The sequence below is a fragment of the Urocitellus parryii genome, chromosome 4 (assembly GCF_045843805.1).
Source record: "Urocitellus parryii isolate mUroPar1 chromosome 4, mUroPar1.hap1, whole genome shotgun sequence".
Lineage (NCBI taxonomy): Eukaryota > Metazoa > Chordata > Mammalia > Rodentia > Sciuridae > Urocitellus > Urocitellus parryii.
This window is the reverse complement of record NC_135534.1, coordinates 85,215,358-85,237,471: the sequence shown is the minus strand read 5'-3', so window position 1 is coordinate 85,237,471 and position 22,114 is coordinate 85,215,358. Positions and strand designations below refer to the sequence as shown.

Here is a 22,114-nt window from a genome sequence, read left to right as displayed (position 1 = left end):
TGGGAATTCCTCCTTACCTTAATATGGCTGTAATTCTGATTTATTCCTTTTTTACTTTTTCACAAATCTTGCTAATTGATCCATAGCAGACACCCAGACAATAGCTATCTTCTTGGGACTTTCATCCAAAAAGCTAAAGCTAGAATTTATCAATTTAAGCTCAATTTAAAAATATGGTGGCCATGATTCTTGCTATGTTGAAGAAGCTGGTCAACGGCAAAAGGGAACGAAGCTATTGAAAAAAAATAAAAAATAAAAAAGATGGAGTGAAAGTGCTGGGTGCTGATTATCTTTGAATCCCTAGTTCCTCACATTCTTTTTTTTTAAGGCAAAACTTAGAATTTATTTGTTAAAGTGATGTAAGCCTAAATTCTAGAATAAATCAGTTTCAAAACTAGTTCACAAAACCCAGAATCATGGCTCAGAGAGTTTATTATGCAGCATAGCACAGCCACATATATCCAAACCAGAAATAATGCTTCCCTGGGATCCCTGGGATTTTGACTATGCTAGACAATCTGTGAAATCCACAAACTATTTAAATAAACCCCATCTTAGAATACAAAACAGGACACCTCCAAACAGAGGATATTTCAAACCCTGAACACAAAATGGGAAGAGGCTGGCAGAGAAGGGAAAGATGGCAGCAGCCTCTGAGGAGCTAATCAGAGCTGTCATCACTCTAATTACTATATGGCTCCTTTCTCCATCACTTGCTTCATTTACTTCACCATTTTCTGTTGCTGTGCTCTTAGTAATCTTGGATGACATGCCACCCTTACTCTCATCTGCTGTGCTTTCCTGGGAATTCTGGGATATAATCTCTTCACCTTGCAAGTCCCAGCTTTTAAGACTGTCCAGCCAGAAAGCCTTTCTGCAACTGATGAGGACTAGCATGGCTTTGACTCTGCAAACTACTTAGAGCTCCAGGGTTTTTCTGAGCACATGTTTAATGAGTCTCATGTCCTGGTGAGTCTTGGAATGCCCACACAGGTGGTGAAGCAGCCTCACATCCAGCTGGAAGGTTTCCAGTAAGCTCAGCACACTGGTGTTTTCAAAAACTGATGTTTAGGAGTGACCATACATTGCTTCAGAAATGCTTCCACAGAGAGATGCCCACACTTCAAACATACATGCAGAATATGATGATTATCAAATACTTTCATAAGCTTGATGAGGACCCTGAAGTCTCAAATAGCCATGTTCCGGCAGAGGAGCTTCTCTTCATGAATCTGCTATTGAGTCTGCTGCTGTGCTAGCCTGGAGATCTTTCACTGTCTTCTCATGTTCAGCATTATCACACAGAAAAAAAATGACAAAGGTGTGCCTTCTCAGGGAAGGGAATGTAGCTGAAGATGCACCTTTTGAAGAGTTGATCAGTTCTGGGACACCAATACTAGTAATCTCCATTATGGCTTTCAGAACATCGTCTGTGTGCTCCAGGGAGACGCAAAGTATATCATGCATGCTGCTGCTCACTAAAGAAGCTGTTCTTCTCTTTCTCCCCATGTGACCACACTGGACAGAGGTACTTTTTGGCCAGGGAAGTAATTTTTTCTTTCTTCATAGCAGGAGCTATAGATTTCTCCAAAAGTACCACTGAAAATCTGTTGAACTAAAGACCTCACTGGAAACTGAAAATGCTGGGATGAAAATTCTGTTAAGTAACTGAAACTCTGACTGACCAATTCCTCCAATGGCTGCTTGTGTTCTATTTGCTTAAGTCAGCTAGTGAGGATCTTGAGGGCTAAGTACAGTATGATTTCCAATGTGAAAAATTCCACTCCAAGCAAAAGATCCACGAAAAATTTGTAGTAGGCTCTGATAACAGGAAGCCATTATGTGGTACTCATGAGCCTTCACTCCTGGTCCATCAACTTCACCATGATCCTCAGCAACTAAGCACTGGAAATAGTTGTGTTCTCCAGATGGTTACACATCAGGTTCAGCAGTTGAACAACACAATGAACAATTTCTGGGGCAGACCTCCTATGGAAATGTGAGAATCCAATATGGTTTCCTTTATTCTTGAGAAATGGGTTTCTCTTGGTAAAGATGGTGTCAGCATATTATCTAAATTGTGGGAGAGATCTTCCAGCAAGAAATGTAGCTCAGTGGGCCCAAGCTACACAACTTCTGTAGCTTCAGTGTGCATTTCAGTATCTACGATGAATTTGGTCACAAGTTCACAACGCAGAACAGAAGGCCTCAATGTTAGCCTCTCAGAAAAATACACTGTAATTCTGTAGTGACACTGATGTCTTTCCTCCCTTCCCTGTGAGCTCCTTGTCTACTGGCCTCTACCAATCAGCACAGCATCATATTCCGAATTATCTTCTTTTGCAAATGTGTCTGTCAGGGAGCGTGCTTTGTAGCCACCTGCTTTTTGTTTCCTTCCTCTATCTTATCTTTCCCCTTTTTCCTTCTTTCTCTCTTTCTTTCTGAAGCAGGAGAGCTGCTATGAGGTGTTATATCTAAAGTTTCCAAGTCAAAATTTGCAAGAGAAGGAACATAGTCTGGGGGTGACTGCCAAGTACTTTTCCAGGATTTCCTGCAGTTCTATAGTGTCCTTTAGTCGAGAGAGCACCTTGCCCTTCATCCCATGTGATGTTTGTCAGCAAAAGGCATTTGAAACCTCTTGGAACCAGTTGAGGGTAGGAAATATGAGTGAACACATGTATGAACACTCCTTAAGAGACATAGACTCTAACTTCTCTCCAGATTCCAAGTCAGTAAGAAATATAGGACAATGTGAGAGACCAATTATCTCCTCCAGGTTTCCTTTATATTGTCTTGCCACGCAAAGTCTCAAAAACAGGAAATTGGGAGCCAGGCACAATGGAGACACTAATTTTTGGCCTGCTTCCTGTGAAGTCATTGGACCACCCTCTTTTGAGAATTTCTGAGAGAACAGTGGCAGGAGGTTGATGAAGATCCCATCACAAGTATAGTATTCTTCCAGTCCATAGAGAGTTTTCACAGGGAATGGAAAGTCATCTCCTGGAACACAGAAGTCTACCACTAAGTCATCTTGGAAATCATTAAAGATGGTTGGTCCAATCCATTCCAAGGTTACTCAAGTCAGCTTCTCTTTTTGGATTAGGCTGGCAAACTCCTCATAATAAAGTGCATAGGCCTGAGGAGACTGTTCACTACAAGAATGAACCAACCTCAGCAAGGAGGTCACCTATGTACACTACTCTTTGCTCAGCTCAGGTCAACTCTCCTTTGGGTCAAAGTACACTTAATTCTCTCTGTTGCCACGATACCAGCCATACTGACACCACAAATAACCCCAATATGTTTGTACTTAAATATGGTGCTAGAGAGCTGCTTTTGTACCACCAGATGCATGACATCCTGGATGCGGCTGCTGGTTTCATGATGTTTGCTAAATGCCAGAATGCTGAGAATACAGAAGAGTTTTTGTATTTGCTGAGGGGACATATTATCCAGACAATCTAAAATGCCCTTCACAAAGATAGCATTCAGCCTCACAGGAGTTGGGTTTAATACTAACAACCCAAGGAGGGCTTACAATGCAGTATCAACTTCCATTTCATTCCCACTGCAGACGTAGGTCACTATAGACATAGGGCACCAACTGCTTCCTGTTGGCAGTGATAAAAAACTTAAAAGAGCATTTAATTTATAGGAGACTGACTGCCAAACAAATTTATATTCTGATCTTGAGAGTAGAACAAACTCTGAGCAAGCAACAGAATAGATGGACAAATAACCTTCAGAATATTCAATATCTATAGAGTATAGAAAGAAACTGATCTTGAATGCAGCCTGATTTAATCATTTTTAGTACCCTTTCAATGTTCTTCTTTGCCTGAGTGTTGGTGCTATAAATGATGAAAATCATTGCCTGGTTGAAATTCTTGTGCTCAGACACTGGGGCAATGTTTGCAATTGCCTTAATCCAGTCTTCTGAAATGATTTTCTCAGATCTAACAGTCAACTTTAAGATATCAAAGAGAAGGATTTGCTCATCCTTCACATTCCTACTTGATTTGGGAAGCCTGAACCTATGATGTCAAAATAAAATGCTGTGGATCCTCCTACTCCCGAAGCTCAGAAATTACCTCACATGCTTTGGTGGCTGTCAGGAAATGAAGAATGAACTTGACTATCATAGGTTTAAACCATCCAATCTGATTGAGGACAGTTGACCCATCACCAACTGGTGGACCTTAGATAGGAAGTTTGGGTCAAGTTGGAGGCTGGAAAAGACATCCAGGATTGGGACTGTGAGGGGAGTATTCTCTATTAATAGGTCATCAGCATGCTAGGCATCCCCTAAGATCTCAGGTTGCCTGGTAACAGTCATGCTGCAGATACAATGAGTGAGACCGATCAGCTGCATGATCTTGGTGGTGAGGTCCTTGCCATCCACGATTCTGTCAAGCCATTTTAGGTGACTGAAAATGAGTTGAGGCATGTTGATTTCATTACTGCTCAAGTTTTGAAAAAATATTCTGGCAACTTTTCAAATAAGGTTTTGATAATAGCAGGTTATATGTCAATCCTCAGAAGCAGTTTGATTAGGCTCTTAGAGAAAGATCCACCCACACTGGCTTCCTCATTGTGCAGACGTTCACAGGACAAGAGGCAGTTCCTCAAACTGTCATGGTCTTCAATGTAAGATTCCAGGCTATGGAGAAATTCTTCTATCACTCTGGGATAAGAAGGATATTTCCTAGTAAACAAAATAGCTTCTTTTAGAAAACTATCTGATCCACGGCTAATTGATTCTGATTCTCTCTAGTTTTAAGAATAAGTCCTGATCTTAAGAAGACTTACAAAGACAGTGTCATTTTCTTCAACTTCATTAGGAACATTAAATTTCCTTTCTCTTTTTGGAAAGTGGTTGCTTCCCAGCTGTGGAGGTATCTTCCCTCAGAGTCTCCTTATCCTCAGATTTTGACAGCCTTCTTTTGGAAATCATTTTGAATGAAGTTCTCCATACTTAAAATTACACTCCTTGATTTCCACACTTTCCTGCCTGGGGTGATGTTGCTTTGGTTCCTCACATTCTTAAAGTCCACTTGTACACTTTTCTTTCCTGTTCTTGGTTGTTTAATCATCCCGTGCATGCTTATAAAACAAAACCATTCTTTTTTACCAAAGTTAATTCATTGGTGGAAACTAGTTCATAAATTTCTATCATTTATAACTAAGTTTATATTAACTGTACTTTGTTTTCTGAGCTCTTTTAAAAAAGAAATCTGTTATCAGAAAGATACAATGCTTTTATTCTACCAATGGCTAGTTATATATTTATAAAACATAAAACAGAGATGTACACAAACACATCCCTGAACACACTTTCTGTCAAAATAAAATTTTATATAAGAGAGTTAATAGTAAACTTTTACTTCATGCCTTTATATTCTAGTTTCCTAATTAGAGATTTTTGGAGCCCAGTAATTACTTTACATTTTGTATCTTCATTTGAAGAGCTATATTTAGTATATATTTTCAGTTTCATATTTACTTTTTTCTTACAAACTTGTTTTCCTTCCAGGTTAAAAGACATTCTAGATGTCTAAGTGATGGATTTTAAGAGGTTTTTTTTTTCCTTAGAAAGATCTAAGAATGAGCTATTACTTTTTCTCCCTTCTATTGCTCTGTCTTCTAAGAGTTCATAAACCACTATGCCACTTTCATTCAAGTCACATGGAAAGACCCCTAAATGAAATACACTATAGGTAGAAACAATGCATGCTGTGGTTGGATATGAGGTACCCCCAAAAGCTCACATTTGAGACAATCCAATAAGTTTCAGAGGAGGTTGGTCAGAGGAGGTTGGCTTTGAATTTATGATCCTCCTGCCTTGGTCTCCTAAGCTGCTGGGATTAAAGGCTTGTGCAACCTTTCCTGGCCAGTTCAACAAATATTGATAGACAACATCCGATGTGCAAGGCACTATGTAAGATGAAGTATATTAATTAAGAAAGCCTCCAAAGTCAGGGAACTATATCATCCAGATTCTAGAACAAATGTTGTCATCTACATTCTTCCCACACCTGGTTAAAAAAAACAAAAACAAAAAAACCCCCCCAAAAAACAAAAAAAGAAATATATAAAAATTGAACATCATGGATATACTCACATCATTTATTACTATGTACCTCAAAGTATGGGGCATGAGCCTATGTCAAGCAGGATTCACCAGACCTTTTCAGGCTCTACTGAGGTAAGCACTATTTTCATAACATAAATGGAACTTAATTACTCTTTTCACTGTGTGGACACTTGCAATGATGCAAAGTGGTATTGAGTAAAACTATAAATTTTTAATTGACAAAACAAAAAGCTGGTTTTATGAAAAAATAAATAAAATTTACAAACCCTTAGCCACTCTAATGAAAAGGAGAGAGAAAACTCAAAATTACTAAAATTTGTGATAAAAAAGGCAATATCACAACAGACACTACTGAACTACAGAAGACAATTAGAAACTATTTTGAAAATTTATAGTGTAATAAAATAGAAAACCTTGAAGATACCAACAAATTTCTAGAGTCACATGATCAATCCAAAATGAATCAGGAGGACATACATAATTTAAAGATCAATTTCAAGCAAGAAAATAGAAGATGCCATTAAAAGCCTACCAAGAAAAGACCCGGACCAGACAATTCACAGACAAGTTCTATAAGACCTATAAAGAATTAATACTAACACTCCTCAAATTATTAAAAGGAGGGAACCCTTCCAAACACATTCTATGAGGCTAGTATTATCCTGATTCCAAAACACCAGGCAGAGACACATCAAGGAAAGAAAATTTCAGACATATATCCCTGATGAACACAGATGTAAGAATTCTCAATAAAATTCTGGGAAATCATATACAAAATCATATTTAAAAAAATAGTGCACCATGACAAGTGGGGTTCATTCCAGGGATGGAAAAAGTTGGTCCAACATATGGATATCAATAAATGTAATTCATCACATCAACAGACTTAAAGAATCATATATCAATTAATGCAGAGAATACATTTGACAAAATACAGCACCCTTTCATGTTCAAAACACTAGAAAAACTAGGGATAGTAGCAACATACCTCAACACTGTAAAAAGCTATCTACAGTAAGCCCAAGGCCAACATCATTCTAAACCGAGAAAATCTGGAAGCATTCCCTCTAAAAACTGTAACAAGACAGGGATGCTCTCTTTCTTCACTTCCATTCAACACAATCTTTGAAACTCTAGCCAGAGCAATTAGACAGACCAAAGAAAATAAAGGGCTACAAATAGGAAACAGAAGAACTCAAACTATCATTATTTGCCAGTGACATGATTCTATACTTATAGGATCCAAAAAACTCCACCAGAAAGCTTTTAGAAGTAATTAATAAATTCGGCAAAGTAACAGGATATAAAATCAATACCCATAAATCAAATGAATTTCTATACATCAGTGCTGAAGCCTCTGACAGAGAAATTAGGAGAACTACCTTCATTAACAATAGCCTCAAAGAAAAAAAAATACTTGGGAACAACTTAACAAAAGAAGTGAAAAACCTCTACAATGAAAACTACACAACACTGAAGAAAGAAATGAAGACCTTAGAAGATGGAAAGATATCCCAAGGTCTTAGGCAGAATTAATACTGTTACAATGGCCATACTACCCAAAGCACTATATAGATTCAATGTAATTCCAATTCAAATCCCAATGTCATTCCTTATAGAAACAGAAAAGGCAATCATAAGAGACCCAGAATCACCAAAGCAATCCTTAGAAAGAAGAATGAAGCAGGAGGCATCACTATACCAGACCTTAAACTATACTACAAAGCTATAGAAACAAAAACGGCATGTACTGGCACCCAAACAGACATGTAGACCAATGGTATAGAATAGAAAACACAGAGACAAACCCACATAAATACAGTTATCTCATACTAGACAAAGGTGCCAAAAACATACATTGGAGAAAGGATAGCCTCTTCAACAAGTGGCGCTGGGAGAACTGAAAATCCATATGCAGCAAAATGAAACTAAACTCCTATCTCTCACCTTGCATAAAATTCAACTCAAAGTGGATTAAGGACCTTGAAATTAGACCAAAGACCTTGCACCTAACAGAGGAAAAAGTAGGCACAAATCTTCATCACGTTGAAGTAGGCCCTGATTTCCTTAACAAGACTACTAAAGCTAAAGAAATAAGATCAATAATCAATAAATGGGATAGATTTAAACTAAAAAGCTTCTCAGCAAAAGAGAAGAAAAGAAAAGAAGCAATCAACAAGGTGAAGAGAGAGCCTACATTTTGGGAGCAAATTTTTGCCACATATGTCAGATATAGCACTAATCTCCAGGATATATATAAAGAACTAAAAAAACTCAACACCAAAAAGACAAACAACCTAATCAATAAATGGGCTAAGGAGGTGAAATGAAACTTCTCAGAAGATATACAATCAATCAACAAATATAGGAAAAAATATTCAACATCTCTAGTAATTAGAGAAAGACAAATGAAAAAGATTTCATCTCATGCCAGTCAGAATGGCAGTTATCAAGAATACAAACAATAAGTGCTGGCAAGGATGTGGGGGAAAAGGCACACTCATACACTGCTGATGGGACTTCAAATTACAACCACTATGGAAAGCAGTATGGAGATTCCTCAGAAAACTTAGAATGGAACCACCATTTGACCCAGTTATCCCACTCCTCAGTTTATATCCAAAGAACTTAAAAACAGCATACTACAGAGACACAGCCACTTTAATGTTTATAGCTACACAATTCACAAAAGCTGAAATGTGGAACCAACCTAGATCCCTTCAATAGATGAATGGCTAAAGAAACTGTGATATATATAAACAATGGAATATTACTCAGCATTATAAGAGAATAAAATTATGGCATCTTCAGGTAAATGGACAGAGTTGGAGAATATCATGCTAAGTGAAATAAGTCAATCCCAAGAAACCAAGGGCCAAATATTTTCTCTGATAAGTGGATGTTAATCCATATGGTGGGAGGTGGGGTGGGGCATGGGAAGAGTGGTGGAACTTTGGATGGGGCAAAGGGGAAGGGAGGATAGGGCACAGGAATAGGAAAGATGGTGAAATGAGCCGAACATCATTACCCTAGGTACATGTATAACTAACTGAGTGAATAGTGTGATTCTACTTCATGTACAACCAGAGAAGTGAAAAATTGCGCTCCATTGTGTACAATGCATTGAAAATCTTTCTGCTGTCATGTATAACTGATTAGAACTAATAAAAAATAAATAAATGTAAAAAAACTATCAATTTTTTAGCTCAAATAAAGGTAGTGGTACTTAACTAATTTTAAGCTTTTCTTGTAAGGAAAAACAAGCCACTATGTCCTTATAAAGTAGTAAAAATTGTTAAATCTTGATCATTAACTACACATCTTTTATTAATGTATAACAAAAAAGTCATGTATACATCAAATATACATATCAAAGGGTGATGGTCATGAAAAAGATTTGCCTGAAGGTTCTAATAGTAAACTTAACTGAAATCATTTCCATCAATGAATACCATTTTTATATTATTTTAATAAATTAAGGCTAAGTTAGATATTGAACAGTCATTTTCTCAAAAAATATATGAAGTGGTGCCCCCCACACACAACTTCTAAGATCTAACTATACTTGTTCATGGTATAAAAATTCAAGTTAAGGGTTTATAATTCTACAAAACTGAACTATGCTGTGAGCTTTATAGCTTCCCAATACAAAGACTTTTCTTTTGATATCAATTATATTTTAGTGTAGTTTTTTAATGCTGTATAATGAAATATGGCAAAATTTAAAAGATGTGAATACATTAACATATCGATATAAAAACCATGCTTAGGTAATAGGCATTCAAAGTTCAAAAAGGATGAATGAATTCCAGTGTCACAATTTACAGAAAAGTTAGTCAGTAGACCTAATCTTTTGTTTCACTAACCTCTGAGAATTTGTCTACCTGAATGTTTTCTATATTACTAATTGATAAAGGTGTTTATATGCCTATGGCATACATATCCTACTAAATTCTACTATATCTCTCTACCTAGATTATTTATGCAAGTAATGTGATTTACAGTGAATCCCTATTTCACTTTGGGAAGGCTGGAATTTTGGTAATTGTGAATGGTTGCTCAAGTACAAAATACGTTTACGACTAATCTCCTGTAAAAGCTCTAGTCTAAGGGACTGGGGTTGTGGCTCATTGGTAGAGTGCTTGCCTAGCACGCATGAGGCATTGGGTTCAATCCTCAGCAACACATAAAAATAAAATAAAAATAAAGGTTATTGTGTCTACCTACAAATAAAACAAATATTTAAAAAAAAAAAAAAAAGCTCTAGTCTAAGTCATATAGGAATGGCCTTTCCTTGGCAACACTTTGCATGTTGTGCAACCCTTTGGTAGACACGTGAATTCTGTGGTGTATCTTTTAACAATCCCCCCTCCCCTAGTAGTCTGATAATCTTTTATGAATTCCAATACTTGATGCAAAACTCTTTATAAGATACCATGAAGATGAAAAAATAATGTTAATTAAATTAACTAAATGATTAAAACAAATGATAGGACGTTACACATTAGAATAGCAGTTAAAGGCTGACAATCTAAAAAAAAAAACCAACAAAAATTGTATGATATTCAAAGAACATCATAGGTTAAAAAAGCAAAAAAATATACAACTGAAGCCCACAAAGGAGCAAAACCCCACTAATTTTCAGTTATAATTTCTTAAAAATAAGCACAAGGCGGCTGGGGTTGTACCTCAGTGGTAGAGCTCTTGCCTTGCACGTGTGAGGCCCTTGGTTCAATCCTCAGCACCACATAAAAATACACAAATAAAAATAAAGATACTGTGTCCATCTACATCTAAAAAAGAAAATTTTAAAAAATAAAAAATAAATAAAAATAAGCACAAGGGGCTTGGATTGTAGACCAGTGGTATAGCATTTACCTAGCATGTGTAAAACACTGGGTTCAATTCTCAGCACCACATATAAGTAAATAAAATAAAGGTCCATTGACAACTAAAAAAATATTTAATAAAAAAGCACAAAATAAAATAACTATGCAATTGAGCTCTTAACTCTGTAGGAACACAAGACCCGAGAATTACAAATTAATACTTCCACTACAATATTATATCTAGTTCTGATCTTCCCATCTGTGAAAACAAAAAATTCAGAGTACAGCAAATTATTAAAGCATGAAGGATGAAGAAAAATTAGAGGGGAGGTGGATTTTTTTTCACAGAGCAATCAGTAAAATTTTCAGCCCAGTAATGTTAACAATAAAGCTAAAATCTGTTTTTGCATCAGTAGTGATTTTAAGGAATATGAAAGTGGGGAGGGGGGGAATGGAGATGATGGGAAAAACAAGACAAATAACATGCAAAACTGTAAATAAGTTTGTTTTACATCTTTAGAGAATAGCATGGTGAACTATTTTAAAAATGTCTTGGGATATTATCCTATTGTTATATTGTATTATACAGGTGGCCTTCAACATCCATTGGTAATACAATGGTTATCCAATCCAATGATTATGAAAAACTTCCCATCCCACACCAGATACCAAAATCCATAGATGCTCAAGTCCCTTAGACGGAATGGTGCAGAATTCACATACAATCACCACATATCCTTCCATATACTTCAATCATCCCTAATAGAAGAATTGAAATGCTATGCAAACAGTTGTTATGATGTGTTATGGAATAATGACAAAGAAAAAAGTTTACATGCTTGCTACAGATGTAATTTTTTTCTCAAATATTGCTGACCAGTTGGTTCAATCAATGGATTCAGAACCCAGAGATATAGAAGACTTTTACAGTGTTTTCTTCCATCAATCCAACAATACCTGCTTTTCAAACGGAAGGACAGACACCAAAATCATCATCCCCTTTATATCCACAAAAATTAAAGGCTTTAAGTTATGAACAAAGGATTAAGATATTTCAAAAACAACACTGAGGAGGGCAGAGAGGTATGTGCTGGAGAAGCTAAAGAAAGACCTCTTGATGTAAATAATATATATTTGCTTTAAAGAACAAGTATAATTCCAGACAAAGAAAATATCAGTATGAGGCTGGGGATATAGCTCAGCTGGTAGAGTGCTTGCCTCGCATGCACAGGCCCCAAGTTCAATCCCCAGGCACCACAAAAAACAAACAACAAAATACTTTTTCATTGCTGGTCAGACTGCAAATTGTTGCAATCAATATGGAAAGCAGTGTGGAGATTCCTTAGAATACTTGGAATGGAACCACCATTTGACCCAGCTATCCCACTCCTTGGTCTACACCCAAAGGACTTAAAAACAGCCTACTATAGTGACATAGCCACATCAATGTTCACAGCAACACAATTCCCAATAGCCAAACTGTGGAACCAACCTACATGCCCTTCAATAGATAAATGGATAAAGAAACTAGTATATAAACACAAGGGACTATTACTCAACAATAAAAGAGAATAAAATTATGGCATTTGCAGGTAAATGGATGGAATTAGAGAATATCATGCTAAACGAAGTAAGCCAATCCCCCAAAACTAGGGGCCAAATATTTTCTGATAAGTGGATAATAATCCATACTGGGGGCAGGGGCATAGAAGGAAAGATGGTGGAATGAGAAGGACATCATTACCTTAGGTACACATAGTATTGCATGAATGGTGTGACCCTACTGTGAGTACAAGCAGAAAAGTAAAAAATTGTGCTCCATTTGTAATATAATGAATCAAAGAGCATTCTGCTGTCATGTCACTGATTAGAACAAAAGTTTAAAAAAAAAAAAAAAAGAATACAAGTAACAATGTTGGTGAGGACATGGGGAAAACATACATGCATACATTGCTAATGGGACTGCAAATTGGTATAATCACTCCTGAAAGCACTATAGTTCCTCAGAAAACTTGCAATGGAACCATTATTTGACTCAGTTATACCACCACTCAGCATTTACCCAAAGGATTGAAAATCAGCATATTACAGTGACATAGCCACATCAATGGTCATAGCATCTCAATTCTCAATAGCTAAGCTAAGGATCCAGCTTAAGTGCCCTTCAACAGATGATCAGATAAAGAAAATATTGTATATATATACAAGAGAATATTACTCAGCCATAAAGAAAAATGAAATTATGGTATTTGTGGGTAAATGGATGGAAGTGGAGACTTTCATGTTAAGTGAAAGGAGCCACTCCCAAAAAAACCAAAGGCCAAATGTTCTCTCTGATATGCAGACGCTAACTCACAATAGGCAGTGGTGGAGATCAAGAAGGGGAGGTTTACTGAATTGGACTGGGGAGTCAGGGTTGGAGGGGGAATGGGAAAGACAGTAGTATGAATTGAACATAACTTTCCTATGTTCATATATGAATACATGACCAGTATAACTCACACCATGTATAGCCACAAAAATGGGAAGTTATATTCCATGTTTGTATGATATGTCAAAACACATACTACTGTCACGTTTTACTAAAAAGAACAAATTAAAAAAGAGAAATTAAAAAATAAAAATAATATAAAAAAAATTTTCAGTATGAGAGAAAACAAGGGAAAGGCTTGCAAACTTCAAGTTGATATGATAGGCAAAATGGAAACCTAATCTCTGGCTACTCTGGTGAATTATGATACATAGCAAAAAGGACTTTCAGAGATGTTAATAAGGTTATGGCTCTTAAGATACTGAGACTATTCCCGAACCTAACTAATTACATGAGTAGAAAGTTTCCTCTAGTTATGGTTACAGAAATGTAGCCACAGCAGAAGTCAAAGAGATTTAAAGCATATGAGACCTGATTCATTGTTGCCATAGGAGACCAAGAGGAAAGCATGAGTAGGAATAAGAAGTCTAGAGAGGTGAAGACTGGTCCTGACAGCAGGAAAATGAAATTGTAGTCCAGCATCAACAAGGAATTGAATTTGGCCAAGAATATGAATGTGTGGAAGCAGATAGTCCCTAGCATCTCCAGAGGGAATATGCCCAGTCAATACCTAGATTTGAACTATATCAGACTGTCAACAGAGAAGAACCCACCCAGATTTCTGACCTATAGAAAACTACAACAAGAATAATTTGTGTTCTTTAAAGTGGCTTAGTTTGTGGCATTGTGTTTATATATTTATTGTGTCTGGCTTTAACCTAGAGGCCCTCTAACATCAAGCCACATCCCCAGTCCATAAAAATATATATATACATATTTATAAAATTATATATAACATATAAATATATATGTATACCTATTTATTTATTTATTTATATTTTATGATTATTTTATTTATTTATTTTTTATATAATGCTGAGGATCAAACCCAGTGCCTCACCCGAGCTAGGCAAGCACTCTTGTAAGATTGCTGAGGCTGGCCTTGAACTTGCTATCCTCCTCCTCAGTCTCCTAAATTGCCAGATTACAGCTGTTCGTGGTATTTGTTAAGGCAGGCAAGAAAACCAACAGAGGTACATGTATGTCACAATGTCTTCCACAATTATGTAATTACAATGTGCCAATTAAAAATTAATTTTAAAAAAGAAAATTAACATAGATGTCAAGCTCTAAAAACAAATACATTTCAAGTAGCAAGAACAAAGAATGTTTAAGAAAGGAGGTGGGGATGAATTTACTAAGGCAGACAGGGTTTAAGTTGTAGGAAATCTAAGACTTCATTATTATGTGAGCCATGGAGAGGTGCTGAAACTTTGTTTAAAGTGAGAGACATAATAAATGATAGTGATGTTAAGTGGGGGATCAGAAGGAGATGAAAGGCATAGATATTTGTTAGTTTTCTATGAACATACTAGATAACAGATAAGAATGTGAATGAAATCAGAATAAAAAAAATGCTTTTGAGTTACTGCATTTTACTGAAGTAAAAACACAGTCTAGGATCCTGATTCATGTTGAAGATGATAGACTAGTGAGGTACGATTCAAAGTACTTTTCCTTAAGTGATGTGGTAGATGATTATGTTCACCAATCAAAATAAAGAGCACCCAAAAAAGCATATTTTTAGTAGGCTAAAAACAGGCAGTAAAGGGGAAAACATATTTCTCAACTTTTGAAATAACGGAGAACAAAAACAACAATTTTAAAGCAGCAGGTAAACAAAAGCAGCATCTTTTTATCAGGGTTTATTACCTCTACTATTGCTTTCTGGATAGGCAAGGGTAGGCTTATTTGGAGATCGTCGTAGATCACTATTAAGGAAAGGCTTATCAGATGGATATGATACATAAGGAGATGAAGAATGGCGAACCACACCCCTATTAGACCTTGATGGTTCAGCTGAGATGTTCTGAAAAATAAAAATACAGAAATTACTTTTCAAAAATTGAAACCATATTCATGACTTAAAAATTGAACTGTCTATATATTCTTCTGATAAGAGACAATGGGAAAAAAGAGCCCAATAACTATACACAGTAGAATTCAACCATCATTTATTTTAAGGAAATACAACTTTAAAAGTGTTTCATATTTGTCTAAATGTAGCCATATGCCAAACACTACAAAGAATACTCTCACAATCTAAATACAAACACTGTATAGAAAAAAAATGGTACTCAACAAATATTGTATCTTAAGTATATACCATGAAACATACATTCAGAAAAGTAAATATACAGAATGAGAGATTGCTACAAATTATTCTCAAATGCAACAAAATACTTCTTAAATATTTTAGTGTCCAAAACTTAAAGAAAGAGAGATATTGTCCTTGCCTCAAAGGACTTATTCTACTTTCATGTTAGAAATCACATAAATTCTCAGTTGATTTACAAAAGGAGATATAAAACATACACTATTGCTGTGAAAACAAGAAGGTAAATAATATGATCAAGGTAAAGATATTCTAGAAATGAAAAACTAGATTGCATTATAATATCTTTCAATGTAATCCACCTCATTCAAGTAAAAATCCACATGATCAACAAGAATGAGAGCACTGAATAACATTCATTATCCAGCAAAGAATAATTATTTTATGGCAATATAAAACTTCATCAAAAACCATGGCAAACATACTTCATTTTGCAAAATTTGAAACAAAGCCCTATGCACAACTTCTAGTTGGTGTCCTTAATACTAAATTGCATCTCTTAAATTTAAGCATATTAGGATATCGAAAAGAACAGATACTACAATTGAAAAGAATCCAAACTTCACAGATTATGATTTTCTAAATAAAAAACACCAACGAATACTAAATTATTAGAATTAATTTGAGCCTGGAAAGGTTACTAGGTAAAATTCATGTACAAGAATCAGTATTTCTATACATTAGTTGGAAAATGCAACTTAAGAAAGCATAGGTCATACAATAAAAAAGTTAACTAGAATTAATGTTCGGAAAAAAGATTCAGTATACTAAAAAATATCAGATTAAAACAGAAATTCAATGAAATTTCAATTAAAATTCCAAAAACAAGTTCAACTATTTCTATTGAAGAAAATCGAAGACCAAGAATACCAACATTTCTCTTAAGAACAAAGAAGATAACCGCCCCTCACTCCTAACTATACATATAGAAAGGAGAATCACTAAGACAGTGAGTATCTAGAAAGAAAAACCAAAACAACAACAAAAAAAGGACAAAGCACCCTAACAAACTAATAAAAACATGGAAATTAATATACTCACAGAGCTAAAATTGTGGACCTTTGGGGAAAGGTTAACTTTTTAACAAGTAGTTTCAGGACAATTGTTTCATCTTAAATAAAACATTAAATTAAATAAATTTCAAGTAAATTAGAATTTAAAAGCTCTAACTTTAAAATGTATAGTGAATAATTTAGAATAATACCATTAAGATCTTAGAATGAACGAAGAATTTTTCAAATCACTAATTGTAGAAAGGAATGACTGACAAATTTTACCACTTTAGTATTAAGTATTAATCAAAAAATACCAAAGACAAGCAAAGATGTCTTTGGACTAGTCCCATAAGAGTGAGGATTAACATTCAGAACACAAATGAGTATACATCAAAAAGAAAAAACAGCCCGGTAAAAAATAGGCAAAAGACATGGACGGGCATTTCATAAAAGAAAAACACACAAAAGACTAGCAAAGGTATGAGTCAAAAAGGTGCATTCTCATCAATGACTAGGGAAGCATAAATTAGAGAATAGGATAACATTTTATAACTTACCCCTTAGAAAAAATTTACAAGTGGAATAATATTACCCATCAAAGGGGACACAGAATAAAGAGGACTGTTGGTTGGCATATACATAGAAAAACAATTTAGCATGAGTAAGCCAAAGTTGTACCTATTCTATGATAAATCAATTTCATTCACAAGTACACCTACTGAACTATTTTCATTCTCTCATTTTTGAAAATGAAAAAGCATAAACCAAACACATATTTTATAAGCCTGTATTGAGGTCTAACCCACATGCCAATCTGCCCCTCGCAAACTTTTTGTTTCGCATTTGGTATATTTTGGTTGACATATGAAGCAAACATAGCATTACACAAACACGTACTTGAATAAGAAAGAATCTTGTAGACTCCCTGAGAACCCTTTAGAGACCCGCCTAAAGTTCCCTAGATCACTTCCAAAACTGCTGTTTAGAGAAATTTTTGCCATGTTGAGCATTAAGGATTTCAAGATTGTTATAATATCTAACAAACAAAAAACCCAAAGACCCCCAAAGCCTATCAAGATACTACATAGTAGTATAAATGAGATGAACTCTTACCCTTGACTAACCTCATGCATCACTTTGCCCATTTGAAAATGTAAATATGTCAACCCCACAAGGTTACTGTGAGAATTATATGATTTCATATATGAAAAAATGCTTAAAATAATGCCTGTCAGTATCATCTAAGTATTAAATATTATGGTCTTAGAAAGTACAGTAGTGTGGGATGGAAGAACGGAAAGATTAAAAAAAAGGCAGGGAAGCATTCACTTTATTATCCCCCCAAATAAAATATATCTTAAAATATATTTCATATTATAAAATCTATGATATATTAAAAAAAATTCATGGAAATTAATACGAAGCTACTGTGTTACTTTGTTAAAGGACAGGACTAAAAAGCTTAAGACAAATTAGGAGATTAATTTATTAAGTCCAAAGTGACATAAGGGTGTTACACATGGATTAAGAAAATATTAACAGATGGCCTGAACAGACACTTCTCAGAAGAGGATATATAATCAATCAACAAATATATGAAAAAAATGTTCATTATCTCCAGGAATTCGAGAAATGCAAATCAAAACTATTCTAAGATCTCATCTCACTCCAGTCAGAATGGTAGCTACTATGCAGACAAACAACACTAAGTGTTGGTGAGGATGTGGGGAAAAAACTTATCCATTGCCGGTGGGACTGCAAATTGGTGCAGCCAATATAGAAAGCAGCATGGAGATTCCTTGGAAAACTTGGAATGAAACCACCATTTGACCCAACTTTCCCTCTCCTCGGTCTATACCCAGCATACTATAGGGACAAAGTCACATCAACATTTATAACAACACAATTCACAATAGCCAAACTGTGGAACCAACCTAGATGCCCTTCACAAGATGAATGAATAAGAAAAATGTGGCATATATACATAATGGAATAGTACTCAGTAATAAAAGATCATAAAATCATGGCATTTGCAGGTAAATGGATGGAGCTGGAGATGATAATGCTAAGTGAAGTTAGCTTCTCCCAAAAAAACAAATGCTGAATGTTTTCTCTGATATAAGGAGACTGATTCATAGTGGGATAGGGAGGGGGAAATAGACAAACTCTAGATAGGGCAGAGGGGTGGAAGGGAAAGGAAGGGACAAGGGGTTAGCAATGATGGTGCAATGTGATGGACAACATTATCCAAAGTACATGTATGAAAACATGAATTGGTGTGAACATACTTTATGTATAATATGAATTGTAATGCATTCTGTTGTCATTTATTAAAAATCAATAAAAATAAATGAATAAATTTTTAAAAATTAACAGAAGGAACATAAAGTCATTTTGCTGTTTCAACACTATGTTATCTATATCTTTACTTAGTATTAATTTCATTAAGCCCAATTATGTTGTATTCCTGTATTCCTGTTGTCTCTTAACAGTGAGTTGATAACAAACAATAAATGTTACCTGCTGTTGCTAATCTTGCTGTTGCTGCAATGAAAAAAAAATACTCCAAAAAGACTGACTACTGCTCTCATGTTGTCCATGTTTGAGATTTATATGGTAGCTGCTTTCTAAAGATTATTATTTGTGTAAAACATCTCCATTTATTGTAATTAGTTTGGTATTGGGTTTTCAATGTAAAACATACAAATTGTTAATATTCACAACCCTGACATCTTAATGAGTAGCCTTCTGGTTTCATGTTGTAGTTTTAAAGTTTTCTAATATCGTATTACTTATTATCGGCTGTTTGCTAATCTAAAGTGCTTTTCAAATTCTTTGTAAATGACAGCTTTATTTCTAATGGGACATTTACTAAGTAGCGCCATTTCTTGTGCACTGAGAAACCAAGTAAGTTTGTTTTTGTTTTGAGAAATAGTAACTTCTAAATTAGACATCTTAATGCAGCAAGTCAAGGTAATTAAACTTGTTGCACTCTGACTTGTAAAAATATTAGCATAGTCTTGATACTTAGAATCCAATTAAAGCTGAGCTTAATACAATAAAAATATCTATGCTTTCCTAACTGAAACTCTGGAAGGATTTCTGTTCAAAGCTACTGTAAGGACCAAGGGTTTACTACATCTCAGTGGCACTGCTCAACCAAGTGGCTGAATTATATATAGAATGGCTCAGAAGTCTTTCTGGTTTGGTCTCCAATCATTAAGTTTTGAGAGCAATGGAAAAAAGTATTCCTCTCCCAAGTTCAATCAATCACATCCCCTGTATAATTCAATCATCTGACATGTTTCTAACAGTTTCTCTTTATCTTACCTTTTTCTGATCTAATCCTTGAAGAACTCCCATTGCTTCACTCATTACTTTTCCTTAATCTCCCAGAAGGCTCTGGAAACTTGTTACCCTATTCTAAGGATACCTGTGATACTTCTGGTCTCATTATCAAAAATTCTAATCATAGTCACAAAAAACTGAAAATAAGGGAAAATATGACTTCCCCAGGTGACTATGCATTCCCCTAAATTCTCTTTTAGTGTCTATGAAATTATTGATATTCTTCTGACTTCTTTACTCTTTTTTCATTTTCATCTACTTTTCTAGTTCATCTCATCCAATTCTACTTTCATATTACCTCTGTTTATTCCAGATTATCTCAAGTTTCCTCAAAAAGTATCTATTTGTCTTGGCATATATCTCAAAATTCTTTTTTAAAATTAGTTTTTAGTTGTACAAGACAGTAGAATCTATTTTATATAACTATTATAACTATAATACAAGCATAGTATATATCTTATTCTAATTTAGGACCCCACTTTTGTAGATGTACACGATGGTGGGATTGATTCACCGTGATGTAGTCATATATATACACACATACACACACACACACAGGAAAATTATGTCAGATTTACTCACTGTGAATAACTTTATGACAATTGCCTCTAAATGGTAAATCTGGAGATTATCATGCTGAGTGAAATAAGCCAGTCGCTAAAGATCAAAATTCTTGCGGTGCTTTCTCCTGCTATTTTTGTGACAATTACAACTCCTTCAGTAGGTAGCTAGTTCCACTTTCCCTTTAGGAAATCTTCTCTAACCTACCCAAGAACTGCTAATCACCGCCCACCTTAAACTATTCTAATAAAGGTATCTCTTATAAAACTGTACTCTGTAATAATTATCTATGCATAACTTCTCTTCAATGCTTCTCTCCTTCAGAGTTAGATTTCTATCCTATTCATCTGAGTAATTTTAAAGTTTAACAGTCTGCAAGGCACTGAATATTTATAAATTGGCTCCAACTTAATCACATTTACTTGTGTCTTCCCAGTGTGCATTTTCCAGAACACCGAGTTCATCACTTCTATTTGCCAAATACCAGTGACTAAACTGGTTGGTAACTCTTGTGGTGAAAACAATGTTTACTATCTCTGTGGACTCTCCCAAACAGCACTTCCACATTGCAGTCCTAGCAACATTACAGAAAGCGCGGGCTCTAGCTAAAGGGTCACGCAACAAAGTTCATGAGATAGGAGGCGGAGGCACTGCAAAGAAAACTGCATAAGCAACGACTAAAACGCACACTCAAGCGCACCGCTCAGTGACTACCTGGCCTAGGCGAGTTTTCAAGGGTGGCCGTTACACTCACGTGACTAATGGAGCTGTTTTCGCAGGCTAGGATCTGCCAAAGCCCAGTCTCAGCAACATTAGGCAATCTGGCCTGCTAGGCCACAAAGCGAATGAGGGATGAGAATAGAAACGCACCAGCCTGTTTCAATGGAAGCTAGAGGGTGTAGCTATGATTTAGGAATAGTAGAAACCTGCGCAGCGTGGAGCCATCTAGGTACCCCACCACCACGCTGTCTTCCAGGATGGGGTCAGAAGAGGAACCGAAAACGGCCTGAAAAGTGGAAGTGTAAAAAGGCGCTGGAACCAACCTAAAGCCTATTCGAATGCCGATCACTTCTTACCGAGAACTGAGAATCAGAAACTGCAGAGACCGATGCCGTCGCCATTTTTCTGTCTGCCCAGCGCGGGCCTCCGCAGCTCCGGAGCGGTCTAGATTCTCTACTACTTCAAGACTCGAGAGCCGCCCCCCAGGGGCGACCCTAAGCCGAACCCCTGATGGGAGGGGTGGGGGTGGTGGCGCCGGGTCTAAATACCCCTGCTACACACCCCCAGTGGGACGCCCGCGCTCACAGCGCACGCGGAGAGGGCAACAACACGTCCTAACAGACGTCTTCTATAGCCAATCAAAAAAGCGGACGTCTTCCTTTGGTTGGAGAAAATTCGCCTCTTCCTCGGTGACGTCACAAGTATCGCGCAGCTGCGTCTGCCAGGGCCTGGTAGCGCTGCCGGCTGCTAGGCAACTCAGGGAATTCTGCAAAGGGATTCTACAAAGGGGATTCCTTTCCAAGAGGAAATGTGAACCAGGGTTTGTGTTGTCGCCAGTGGCAACTGAATGGAATGATTGAA

General features: G+C 36.0%; 1 protein-coding gene and 1 pseudogene across 2 annotated transcripts in view; both read right to left on the bottom strand.

Moving 5' to 3' along the window:
• Cep57 (centrosomal protein 57) overlaps window positions 1–21,858 on the bottom strand; it is a 39,150-nt gene extending 17,292 nt beyond the window's left edge. For both annotated transcript variants that reach the window (XM_026402749.2, XM_026402750.2), the window contains exons 1-2: window positions 21,610–21,858; window positions 15,167–15,323 (exon numbers count right to left, since the gene is read on the bottom strand). In XM_026402749.2, coding sequence (XP_026258534.2) covers window positions 15,167–15,323; window positions 21,610–21,654 — 202 coding nt within the window. In that variant the 5' untranslated portion in view covers window positions 21,655–21,858. The remainder of the gene's footprint in view (window positions 1–15,166; window positions 15,324–21,609) is intronic.
• LOC113192589 (Fanconi anemia group D2 protein-like) lies at window positions 161–4,954 on the bottom strand (annotated as a pseudogene).
• Window positions 21,859–22,114: the final 256 nt, after the last annotated feature.